Source organism: Equus caballus, chromosome 9 (assembly GCF_041296265.1).
Source record: "Equus caballus isolate H_3958 breed thoroughbred chromosome 9, TB-T2T, whole genome shotgun sequence".
NCBI classification, from domain to species: domain Eukaryota; kingdom Metazoa; phylum Chordata; class Mammalia; order Perissodactyla; family Equidae; genus Equus; species Equus caballus.
The window spans coordinates 69,141,729-69,155,010 of NC_091692.1; the positions used below are offsets into that span (position 1 = coordinate 69,141,729).

The 13,282-nt window shown below is 38.6% G+C and overlaps 1 protein-coding gene across 8 annotated transcripts in view; it reads left to right on the forward strand.

The window, feature by feature from the left end:
- Positions 1-13,282, forward strand: part of EBAG9 (estrogen receptor binding site associated antigen 9) — a 31,546-nt gene that overhangs the window by 14,618 nt on the left and 3,646 nt on the right. For all 8 annotated transcript variants that reach the window (XM_023648311.2, XM_070221336.1, XM_001495222.7 and 5 more), the window contains 2 exons: positions 1,760-1,867; positions 5,245-5,336. In XM_023648311.2, coding sequence (XP_023504079.1) covers positions 1,760-1,867; positions 5,245-5,336 — 200 coding nt within the window. The remainder of the gene's footprint in view (positions 1-1,759; positions 1,868-5,244; positions 5,337-13,282) is intronic.

The following is a 13,282-nucleotide window of genomic DNA, read 5'->3' on the forward strand; positions in this document are numbered from 1 at the left end:
GAAATCCTATTATATAGCAGATTCTAGACTCCAGTCTCTGCTATGGAGACTAAGGTGAATAAGATATAATTCTAACCTTAAAAGAGTTCACAGTTTAGTGCTGTCTACAAACTGAGAAGTAGTTTCCATGTTGGTAACCATTATAAAACCGATGCAAAGCTCTGAGAACTGGAAGTAATTGTTGTGGGTTTGTGTTAATCATTCCTTCCTTATTTAATCCCTTTTGAGTAGAATGTGGAATATTACCTAAAGTTGCAGGGAATTATTGGAAAAAGAACAATAGCTGAGTATTTTCCTTTCTTTTTATCAAAATAGTACATGTACATTTTAAAAAATGTTTAAATCAAAGAATATAGAAGGGGCTCGCCCCATGGCCGAGTGGTTAAGTTCATGCATTCTGCTTCAGCAGCCCAGGGTTCACTGGTTCGGATCCTGGACATGGACCTACACACCACTCATCAAGCCATGCTATGGCAGCATCCCACATAGAAGAAATAGAATGACCTACAACTAGGATATACAATTATGCACTGGGGCTTTGGGGAGGGAAAAAAAAGAGGAATATTGGCAACAGATGTTAGCTCAGGGCCAATCTTCCTCACCAAAACAAAGAAGATATTAAAACAAAAAAAGAATATAGAAGAATTTATGGAAAGCAACAGACTTCTGCCCCATCACCCTTGATAGCCAGTTCTACTTTCCAGAAGCAGCTACTCATAAGTTTTTCTGTTTAGGCTTCTTCTAGTGTTTTTTCTTTTTACCATAGCTATATATAATATGCTTACATTGTTATTCTTGATTTACCAATCACAGACATTGTCCGCTGACTTCATACTATGGTGAATGAGGATTTACTTCATTCCATGCTGACCCCTCTTCTCCCTCTTTCAGATATTATAATGTTATTATTCCAGTCTACCTCACCAGTCACTCTGCTATTCCAAAAGAACACAAAGTTCCATTTCTTGTTCAATCAAGCATAGAAAATATTTCTTATAAATATACTTTATAAAATGAGGACATTATTTATTCCACACTTCTCTGCTAGAGATCCTCTGTCTCCATCTATCTCTCAGGTGGTTTCAGCTATACATTTTTACATTCTCAAGGTTGATAAGGTTTACATTCTGTAATCACACTTGTTTTTGTTGAGTTGTCCAAATGTCTCAATGCTGAAAAGCATTAAGTTGTGTATTGTTCAAGGAGTTTAAGTGGGTTTCTTAGTAGATGAATACCTTGTATTTTGGAAGTATATCGCTGCTCTCAGTAGGAACCCAGTATATTACAATAGAACCTTAATAGATTAATTAGAATGAAATGCTTTTAGGCTACAAAGCTAACACTACTGGCTTGAAAGAGTTAATGCATTCATAGATATCCACATGCTTAGAGAGCTGGTTATACTTTTGGTAGGATTTGATACATGTACTTATTGAATGCAGTGACTAAAAGTTCCTAATTATGTTTGGAGGGGCTAGACGAAGTAGGGAAGAAGGAGGAAAATGAGAATTTATTTACTTACTTTTTAAGTGAAATACAAGTTTTCTTAGTATGTAACTGGTTTGTGTAATAATTGCTTGGGAATTTTGATAGTATTTACAGACTATTTTTTTTAGTTTTTACCTTGTAAATTTTGAAAGAAGAAGGGTAGAAGATATTTTAAGTAATTAAAAAATGCTTTGGTCAGTTAATTATTTTGTCTTTTTCATATAGTGATGGGTAAAATATTTCTCTAATTCTATTTCAATTAATCTTTCAGATCATTATTAAGAAGAGAGAACCATTAAATTTTGGCATCCCGGATGGTAGCACAGGTTTCTCTAGTAGATTAGCAGCTACACAAGATATGCCTTTTATTCATCAGTCTGTAAGTATGTTAATGGTATTTAAGCAGGGGTCTGTTTTTGTTTCTGTTTTCTTTAAAGAAGAAAAAAAACAAAATGAATTGGACATAGTTTTTTTATTTCTGGGACGGTGAAACAGGTTTAGCCGTTTGAAATAGGTTAATCTGGAGTTTCACCAATCCTATACTTTCATGAGATTGTAAATTACTCATACTGAGATACTAAGGTACTCATACCAAGATAAAAGATACTAAGATCAGAGTTCCATTGTACATTTACAAGATAGAGACAAATGTTATTTAAAGATATGATTTTTAAAGAGAGTATCACTAAAATTTAACCTAATAGCAGGTTATTTTTAAGTGAGTTAGGAATTGTTTCCCTAGTAGAGTACGTCTACATTTAAAGTGTGATTTGACTTAAAATGAGTTTGACTTAAATGCAAACTTTCAAGAACAAAAATAGTGAGGCAAGTATATAGCTGTAGTTCTCAACCTTGAAAGCATATCAGAATTAGCTTTGAATTTTTTTCAAAACACCAATGTCTAAACCCTTTTCCAGACCTAAACCTAAGCATGCTTAGTTTGATTAATTATTGCTTAGTAATTGACTCATTGATTATATTAGTTATCTATTGTTGTATAACAGCCCCACACTTAGTGGCTTAAAACAGCGATAAATATTTTTTATATCATTTAGTTTCTATGGATCAGGAATCCAGAGGTAACTAAACTGGGTGGTTCTGGCTCAGGTTTTCTAGTGAGTTTCCAGACACAAGTCATTAGCTGGGGCTGTAGGCATCTGAAGGCTCAGCTGAGATTGGAGGATTCGTTTCAAAGGTGGCTCACTTACGTGCCTGGAAATTAATGCTGGTTGGTTGCACGGAGCCTCAGTTCCTTGCTATGGAGCTCTTGATAGGGCTGCTTGAGTTTCCTTATGACTTAAGGAAGCTGACTTTCCCAGAACAAGTGATCCCTGACAGAGAGAGAGAGAGAGTGCAGAGGTGAAGCCAGAATGCCTGTTTATAGCTTAGTCTTATAAGTGACTCATTGTCACCTCCATGTTATTTTGTTCATTGGAAGCTAGTCACTAAATCCAGCCCATATACAAGGATAGAGGAATTAAGCTCCACCTCTTGAAGGAAGAAGTGTCAAAGAATTTGCAGACATAGTTTTAGACCACCACATCTATCTGTCTATCTGCAATTTGTCTATACTGCACAGGCGCTTCTGAGGCCCCTCTCCCCAGGGGACCCATGTTTACTTATGTTTTTAATTTATTGATCAACAAATATTCCTACTAATGCCAGGTGCTTTTTAGGTGCTAGTAATATAGTGGAAAGTAGCAAAACAGGTAGGGTCCTTGCCTAAGAAGGATGCATTCTAGTGGGGGAGGTACAATATTAAATGATCACACACGTAAATATTACAAATTTTGATGTCTTGTTCATGATGCTATGAGAGCATAAATAGCACCGTAGATATTTCTCTAAAATAGCATAGCGTCATAATGTTTAATTTTTTACTTTGTATTTCTAAATTTTAAACTTTATTCATATATTTTTGATTCATATTGGTAAAGTAGTTCAAACCTACCCAGTGAGTTAGTAAATGTTTGCCACCTAACTAATTGTAAATATATAACCACTTACAGAGTTGGGAAGGGGTAAATAGGGTAGATGGAGAATGTCTCCAATGCTGTTTCCACATATATTTCTCCCAGGCAGACAAAATAAAGGGGCATTGCCTGGGAGAGAACGGTAACCTACTGCACTTTGTTCTCTACACCAAAAATCCACCCACTCCACAAATTAGGTTCTTCTTTTAAACTGCACATTCTTTTTTTTCCAGGAATTTGTCCTTTGTACTGTTGTGATAGCTCTTTTTATACTAAGGATGTTAAGTTTTTCTGTCACTTTTACAATTTTTCAGTTTTGTTGATTTTAATAATTTGGTTTGGCTGTTTTTGATGGGCAGATGTATTTAGTTTTTATGTAGCAAATCTATTAGTCTTATCCTTTACTAGTTATTCTTTTTTGTTTAAAAGCCCATCTCTGCTAAAGAATCAGTATCTCTTTTTTTTTATGGTCTTAGTAGTTTGACTTTGTTTGTATCTAAATGTTTTATACATTAAAAGTGAAATGCCTCAGTGGAAAAATGGATAAGTTTACAAATAAGAAATAGACATAACTTGATAACGTAGAAAAGTTTGATTTTATTAGTTTTCAAAGAAATTCAAAGTAAAATAACAAGACACCATTTTTAAATCTTAATGAATTAGCAAAGATAGAAAAGAAGTCTATTAGCAGTATCGGCAAAGATACAAGGAAACACGACTTCCACCTACTGCTCTCCTCAGGATAAATTGGTACACCTTTTCAAAAGGGTCATATATTTTGTTTCAGTGGCTTTAAAAATCTTTCTTTTCTTTGATTTAGCTATTGTACTTTTAGAAATTTATATTAAGCAAGTAACCAGAAATACTTAGAAATTTTTTTAACAGAGGATGGTATAATTAATATTTATGGTTAGGGAGGAGAAAACTCAACACATATTATTTCATTTTTACTTGTAAGTGCTCAAAAGAGAATATAATAAGCCTATTCACAGATTGGTGACAATTATTTTATGCAGATAATCACCTCTATCCCTAACTCAGCATTCCAGAATGAGCATTTTCACTGGTTTGTGGAAGGAAGAAGTGAACTTTTAGAGGTCTGGCCTGGGGAGTAGTGGAAGGTAGTGGCAGCCTGATAGTATCAGGTAAGTAGGACAGGCAAAAGGAAGCACAACGTAGAAGTACTCTGATAAAGAGTAAATTTTGCCTGATTTGTCATTTTTGCCTGAGACCCAGATAGTAAATGCCACTGAAAAAATCTATAAATTGTGTATACTTAAATGAAGATGGCTGTGCTAGTTTGAAAACTTGGGTGCTTCCAGGTCATCTCCTCAGTAGGCCAGTCAAGCATCTCTAATGCAGTCTGGGACCAGTCTATCTCTTCTCTTTCCCCTCTCCCTCCCCACCCCGTTCCTCTTACTGAAAAGAAAAAGAAACAGAAAGAAGAAATGTTCTATTCTTGTTCATTGCAAACTAAAATAGGCAAAAAAAAAAAAGAAAAGTTAATATAAAAGGAGTATCCTTTAAAACATAAAATAGGAAGAAAGCTGCACTTGCCCAGGACTGGCTGAATACTGAAAGTCATGTGTCATGGGAAACCCCTCAGTTCCAGGCAAACCAGGGGCCAAATCATTTGGGCCTAGTATAGGATGTGGGAAGGAAGTGGAGAAGATAGAGGGGAGTGGCATAGTCTGAGTTATGTCTTAAAAGGTACTCTTCGTGACTGCTAAGTGGAGAAAGATAGCTCTTTATTATTGTGATATTGTTTTGTTTTTTGTCGTAGCCTGAATTAGGTGACTTAGACACCTGGCAGGAAAATACCAATGCATGGGAAGAGGAAGAAGATGCGGCTTGGCAAGCAGAAGAAGTTCTGAGGTATTTGAGTAATATTTACATTGCAACTTGAGTAGAAGTAGATTTGTTCATGTTGCGTTTAAGGTCAAGAAAGCTTATCCTGCCAAATGTCATATTTTTCTTTATTCTCTCTCACTTGAACCTTAGATAATATGAGATACTTTTTTGTATTTCAGACTACATGTGCTATTTTATATGATTAAAACCTCACAGAAACCCAGAATTTAAAGCATTATAGAAAGAAAAGAGTAATAACTTTATTAATGGCAAATGAGATTTTTTATATATATACACCATACTACAGGATAATACTTCATGCCCTGTAAAACGTACTTATCTCTTGAAATGTCCTGCTGTGAAATGTGAGCCACCACTATATAATCCTCTAGGTCAGAAATTATACCTTTATTTTTGTTTCCTCATGGTCTAGCATAGTGCCTACCACCAGACATTTGAATGAAAATAACTTATATAGCAGTCTGCATTTGTGTATATATCTCCATTGATATACTGAAAGCACTGTGAGGTAAATGATATGTCAGGTACTACCCATTTTACAGAAAAGAAAGTATTATTCTCGAGGTTTTCAAGTTCGTTTTTGTTGGTTGGTAAATTTTTCTTTCTTTGTTTTTGTGAGCAATAAGTTTAATTCTTGCTATTGCTGCATTAGGTCAAAGAGTAAACAGAAACTTTAAGAGTTTGTGACTGTCATCACTGATGAAAACCAGATATTTAACTGTATCTAAATTACTTTTGCATTTTTAAAGATGACATAGTAACATATAGCGATATAAGAGTTTTTTTTGTTTTAAAAGATTGTTTTTATAAAGAGATAGAAAATGAATTACTCTTTGTCTATCTTAACGAAATGTTTTCATTTTTGTATTTTCCTTTCCTGTCTTTATCAATAAATTACAATTACTTTGAACAGCCAGCAGAGGGTGCAGTTAAATAACTGAGAGTTATGGCTAACTTTTTTTGTTTTTGAAAGTCTTATCCTTTTGTTTTCAGCATTTTTTTTTAACAGATAAGGGTCACATTTTATTATTATTATTTTTAAAGATTTTATTTTTCCTTTTTCTCCCAAAGCCCCCCGGTACACAGTTGTGTATTTTTTTTTTAGTGCTGGGTCCTTCTACTTGTGGCATGTGGGATGCCACCTCAGCATGGCTTGATGAGTGGTGCCGTGTCTGTGCCCAGGATTTGAACTGGCGAAACCCCTGGGCTGCTGGAGCGGAGCGCACAAACTTAACCACTCGGCCATGGGGCTAGCCCCTCACATTTTAAAAGTCAGTAAAGTTGGGAGAGTTTTAAATATTTTGTTTCTATTTAATCATTATTCGCCATAAAGAAAATATTTTTTTTTTTTTTTATTAATGTTATGATAGATTACAACCTTGTGAGATTTCAGTTGTACATTTTTGTTAGTCATGTTGTGGGTACACCACTTCCCCCTCCGTACCCTCCCCCCACCCCCCCTTTTCCCTGGTAACCACCAATCAGATCTCCTTCTCAATATACTAATTTCCACCTATGAGTGGAGTCATATAGAGTTCGTCTTTCTCTGACTGACTTATTTCGCTTAACATAATACCCTCGAGGTCCATCCACATTGTTGTGAATGGGCCAATTTCGTCTTTTTTTATGGCTGAGTAGTATTCCATTGTGTATATATACCACATCTTCTTTATCCAATCATTAGTTTCTGGGCATGTAGGCTGGTTCCACGTCTTGGCTATTGTAAATAATGCTGCGATGAACATAGGGGTGCAACGGACTCTTGAGATATCTGATATCAGGTTCTTAGGATAGATACCCAGTAATGGGATGGCTGGGTCATAGGGTATTTCTATTTTTAACTTTTTGAGAAATCTCCATACTGTTTTCCATAGTGGCTGTACCAGTTTGCATTCCCACCAACAGTGTATGAGGGTTCCTCTTTCTCCACAACCTCTCCAACATTTGTCGTTCTTGGTTTTGGATGTTTTTGCCAATCTAACGGGGGTAAGGTGATATCTTAGTGTAGTTTTGATTTGCATTTCCCTGATGATTAGCGATGATGAACATCTTTTCATGTGTCTATTGGCCATATTCATATCTTCTTTTGAGAAATGTCTGTTCATGTCCTCTGCCCATTTTTTGATCGGGTTGTTTGTTTTTTTGTTGTTAAGCAGTGTGAGTTCTTTGTATATTATGGAGATTAACCCTTTGTCGGATAAGTGGCTTGTAAATATTTTTTCCCAATTAGTGAGCTGTTTTTTTGTTTCAATCCTGTTTTCCCTTGCCTTGAAGAAGCTCTTTAGTCTGATGAAGTCCCATTTGTTTATTCTTTCTATTGTTTCCCTCAACTGAGGAGTTACAGTGTCCGAAAAGATTCTTTTGAAACTGATGTCAAAGAGTGTACTGCCTATATTCTCTTCCAAAAGACTTATTGTCTCAGGCCTAATCCTTAGGTCTTTGATCCATTTTGAGTTTATTTTGGTGTGTGGTGAAAAAGAATGGTCAATTTTCAATCTTTTGCATGTGGCTGTCCAGTTTTCCCAGCACCATTTGTTGAAGAGACTTTCTTTTCTCCATTGTAGGCCCTCTGCTCCTTTGTCGAAGATTAGCTGTCCATAGATGTGTGGTTTTATCTCTGGGCTTTCAATTCTGTTCCATTGATCTGTGGACCTGTTTTTGTACCAGTACCATGCTGTTTTGATCACTGTAGCTTTGTAGTATGTTTTGAAATCGGGGATTGTGATTCCGCCAGCTTTGTTTTTCTTGCTCAGGATTGCTTTAGCAATTCGCGGTCTTTTGTTGCCCCATATGAATTTTAGGATTGTTTGTTCAATTTCTGTGAAGAATGTTCTTGGGATTCTGATTGGGATAGCATTGAATCTGTATATTGCTTTAGGTAGTATGGACATTTTAACTATGTTTATTCTTCCAATCCATGTGCAAGGAATGTTTTTCCATCTCTTTATGTCATCGCCTATTTCTTTCAAGAAAGTCTTGTAGTTTTCATTGTATAGATCCTTCACTTCCTTGGTTAAGTTTATCCCAAGGTATTTTATTCTTTTCGTTGCGATTGTGAATGGGATAGAGTTCTTGAGTTCTTTTTCTGTTAGTTTATTGTTAGTGTATAGAAATGCTACTGATTTATGCACGTTAATTTTATAGCCTGCTACTTTGCTGTAGTTGTTGATTATTTCTAATAGTTTTTCTGTGGATTCTTTGGGGTTTTCTATGTATAAGATCATGTCGTCTGCAAACAACGAGAGTTTTACTTCTTCGTAACCTATTTGGATTCCTTTTATTTCTTTTTCCTGCCGAATTGCTCTGGCCAGCACCTCCAGAACTATGTTGAATAGGAGTGGTGAAAGTGGGCACCCTTGTCTTGTTCCTGTCCTCAGAGGGATGGCTTTCAGCTTTTGTCCGTTGAGTATGATGTTGGCTGTGGGTCTATCATATATGGCCTTTATTATGTTGAGGTACTTTCCTTCTATACCCATTTTACTGAGGGTTTTTATCATAAATGGGTGTTGGATCTTGTCGAATGCTTTCTCTGCATCTATTGAGATGATCATGTGGTTTTTGGTTTTCATTTTGTTGATGTAGTGTATCACGTTGATTGACTTGCGGATGTTGAACCATCCCTGTGTCCCTGGTATAAATCCCACTTGATCATGGTGTATAATCTTTTTGATGTATTGCTGTAATCGGTTTGCCAAAATTTTGTTGAGGATTTTTGCATCTATGTTCATCAGTGATATCGGCCTGTAGTTCTCCTTCTTTGTGTTGTCCTTGTCAGGTTTGGGGATCAGAGTGATGTTGGCTTCATAGAATGTGTTAGGGAGTTCTCCATCTTTCTCAATTTTCTGGAACAGTTTGAGGAGAATAGGTATTAAGTCTTCTTTGAATGTTTGGTAGAATTCTCCAGAGAAGCCGTCTGGTCCTGGACTCTTGTTTTTGGGGAGGTTTTTGATTACCGTTTCTATTTCCTTACTTGTGATTGGTCTATTCAGATTCTCCATTTCTTCCTGATTCAGTTTGGGGAGATTGTAGGAGTCTAGGAATTTGTCCATTTCTTCCAGGTTGTTCAATTTGTTGGCATATAGTTTTTCATAGTATTCTCTTATGATCTCTTGTATTTCATTGGTATCTGTTGTGATTTCTCCTCTGTCATTCCTGATTTTATTAATTTGCGATTTCTCTCTTCTTTTCTTGGTGAGTCTGGCTAGGGGTTTGTCAATTTTGTTAATTCTTTCGAAGAACCAACTCTTTGTTTCATTGATCCTTTCTATTGTCTTTTTTGTTTCAATATCGTTTATTTCTGCTCTTATTTTTATTATTTCCCTCCTTCTACTGACTCTGGGCCTTGTTTGTTCTTCTTTTTCTAGTTCTGTTAGGTGTCGTTTGAGGTTGCTTACGTGAGCTTTTTCTTGTTTAGTGAGGTGAGCCTGTATTGCGATGAATTTCCCTCTTAGGACTGCTTTTGCTGCATCCCAAATGATTTGGTATGTCGTGTTCTCATTTTCATTTGTCTCCAGATAATATTTGATTTCTTCTTTAATTTCTTCAATGATCCATTGTTTGTTGAGAAGCGTGTTGTTTAGTCTCCACATTTTTGCACCTTTCTCTGCTTTTTTCTTGTAGTTGATTTCTAGTTTAATAGCGTTATGATCAGAAAAGATGCTTGATATTATTTCAACTCTCTTGTATTTATTGATGTTTGCTTTGGTTCCCAAAATATGGTCAATCCTTGAGAATGTTCCATGTGCACTTGAGAAGAATGTGTAACCTGCTGTTTTTGGATGAAGTGTTCTATATATATCTATTAAGTCCATCTGGTCTAATTTTTCATTTAATTCTATTATTTCCTTGTTGATTTTCTGTCTGGATGTTCTGTCCATTGGTGTTAATGGTGTGTTGAGGTCCCCTACTATTATTGTATTGTTGTTGATGTCTTCTTTTAGTTCTATTAAGAGTTGCTTTACAAATTTTGGTGCTCCTGTGTTGGGTGCGTATATATTTATAAGTGTTATGTCTTCTTGGTGGAGAGTCCCTTTTATCATTATATACTGTCCCTCTTTGTCTTTCTTTATCTGTTTTGCTTTGAAATCTACCTTGTCTGATATTAGTATAGCGACACCTGCTTTCTTTTGTTCATTATTAGCTTGGAGTATTGTTCTCCATCCCTTCACTCTGAGTCTGTGTTTGTCTTTGGGGCTGAGGTGTGTTTCCTGGAGGCAGCATATTGTTGGATCTTGTTCTTTGATCCATCCTGCCACTCTGTGTCTTTTGATTGGGGAGTTCAATCCATTTACATTTAGAGTGATTATTGAGATGTGGGGGCCTACCACTACCATTTTGTGTCTTGTTTTCCGGTTTTCTTCAGTTTCCTTTGTTTCTCGTCCCATGGTTTAATCTGTTCTGATGTAGAGCTGCTACTCTCTGTTGTTGTCCTTCTACTTATCTCCTCTGCTCTTGGTTTTGTAGCCCCTTTCCTTTTTTGGATTTTTCAGGAATGAGGGTTTTCCTGAGGATTTCCTGAAGAGGAGGTTTTGTGGCAATGAACTCCCTTAATTTTTGTTTATCTGGGAAAGTTTTTATTTCTCCATCGTATTTGAAGGATATTTTCGCTGGGTAGAGAATTCTCGGCTGTAGGTTTTTGTCCTTCAGATTTTTGAATATATCATTCCACTCTCTTCTAGCCTGTAAAGTTTCTGCTGAGAAATCTGCTGATAGCCTGATGGGGGTTCCTTTGTAGGTTAGTTTCTTTTGCCTGGCTGTCCTTAATATTTTCTCCTTGTCGTTGACTTTTGCTAGCTTCACTACTATATGCCGTGGAGTTGGTCTTCTTGCATTGATAAAGTTTGGAGATCTATTGGCTTCTGTCACCTGAAGATCCATCTCCCTCACCAGATTTGGGAAGTTCTCAGCCATTATTTCTTTGAATAGGCTTTCTGCCCCTTTCTCCTTCTCTTCTCCCTCTGGTATACCTATAATCCTTACGTTGCATCTCCTAATTGTGTCTGATAATTCTCGGAGAGTTTCTTCATTTCTTTTAAGTCTTGCTTCTCTCTCCTCCTCTGCCTGCAACAATTCTATATTGCCATCTTCCAAATTGCTAATTCTTTCCTCCATATTATCGGCCCTACTGTTCAGAGCATCTAGATTTTTCTTAATCTCCTCTATTGTGTTCTTCATTTCCAATATTTCTGTTTGGTTCTTCTTTATCGTATCAAACTCTTTTGTGACATAGCTCCTGAACTCGTTGAGTTGTCGGTCAGAATTCTCTCTTAACTCAGTGAGTATTTTAATGATGGCTGTTTTGAAGTCATCATCATTTAGGTTATATATCTCACTTTCTTTGGGATTGTTTTCTGTGTATTTGTTACTTTCTTTCTGTTCTGGAGATTTAATGTATTTTTTCATATTGCTTGATGATGTTGATTTGTGCCTCCCCATGGAGATAGAGTTTAGTTGCTCCTTTCACTTGTTTCAGCTGCTGCGGTGGGGGGAGCAGCTGTTTATACTTCACCAACCAGGAACCCTGTCCGTAGTTGCTAACTGGGCCTGGGCCCCTCTTCGTAGCCACAGTGGCCCTTTGGATTCCCTCCTCTGCCGTGGGGGCCGTCACGGGGGGCTTCAGGCTGCAGGTGCCTACTGTTGTTGCCCACCTAGATGCGCTCTCTCCTTGGGGTCTGCAACGGTGTTATGGGCTTTTCCAGCGGCCAGGGGTGGGATCACTTTTATTTGTCACTCCGTTGCTGTCGGCACCCACCAAATCTCACTTGTCCTCTATGGGTCGCAGGAGAGCTATTGGCATCTTCTACAGTCTGTGGTTAGTACACCTAGCTATGCTGCTTTTGCCCTGGGGTCTTCCAGCCTTGTGGCTGGCGGCTGGGTGCCTTCTACTGGTGCTGTGCAGAGGCTTTCCCTAAGGCTTCTGTGAGCCTGTAGGGTTTCCCCCTAGGCTGCTAAGCTGGGTCTCTGGAACTCTCTCCAGCCCCAGTCCTCTCCGAGATCTCCGGCAATCCCTAGCCTCACCGGGTGGGCAACGGCAGCTGGGGGTCGCCCCGCCCTCTGGGCTTCTCTCCGGGCCTCTGCCGGGAGCTCTGAATGCTCAGCGTGGCCCCTCTGCTCCCGGCACACAGAGAGTTTTGTCTGCTGCCTGGCGGAGCTCCGGCGCTTCCCCTCCGGGTCGCCGGACCCGCCTTTGAAAGTTCCCCCGCCCCGGTCCTCTCCGAGATCTCCGGCAATCCCTAGTCCCACGGGGCGGGCAACGGCAGCTGGGGGACGCCCCGCCCTCTGGGCTTCTCTCCGGTCCTCTGCCGGGAGCCCTGAGTGCTCAGCGTGGCCCCTCTGCTACTGGCAGACAGAGAGTTTTGTCTGCTGCCTGGGGGAGCTCTGGCGCTTCCCCACCGGGTCGCCGGACCCGCCTTTGAAAGTTCCCCCGCCCCGGTCCTCTCCGAGATCTCCGGCAATCCCTAGTCCCACGGGGCGGGCAACGGCAGCTGGGAGACCTCCGTGCCCTCCGTGTCTCTCTCTGGGACCCTCCGGGCGCCCCGAGCACCAGGCTGGGTCTCCCCGCCAATGGCGGGGAGAGACTCTCCCCGCGGGCTCAGGTGTGCAACTCCAAAGTTTCCCTCTGCGTTTAGGAGTAATTGCGGGGGGTTTAAGTAGGGTTCTGGTCACCTGTTTCCACCGTCGCTCCTCTGTTGTGTTCTCGCTCCTGCCCTAGATGTGTGTCAAGAAAATATTTTTAAATTATAAATGGCAACATTTATGTTGCATGGATCGTAAAAAAAGATGTTATCTAATTTTTTTACTCTATTTTTTGGATAAATTATAGATATAGAAGTCTGAGTATTTTAGAACGTTTTAGGGATTCTAGTGATGGTTAGTGTCATTAACCACAACGATAAAGGAAAGGACTGTTCGTTTCGAATCCAGTAATCTTAATGACAGCACTGTTGAGT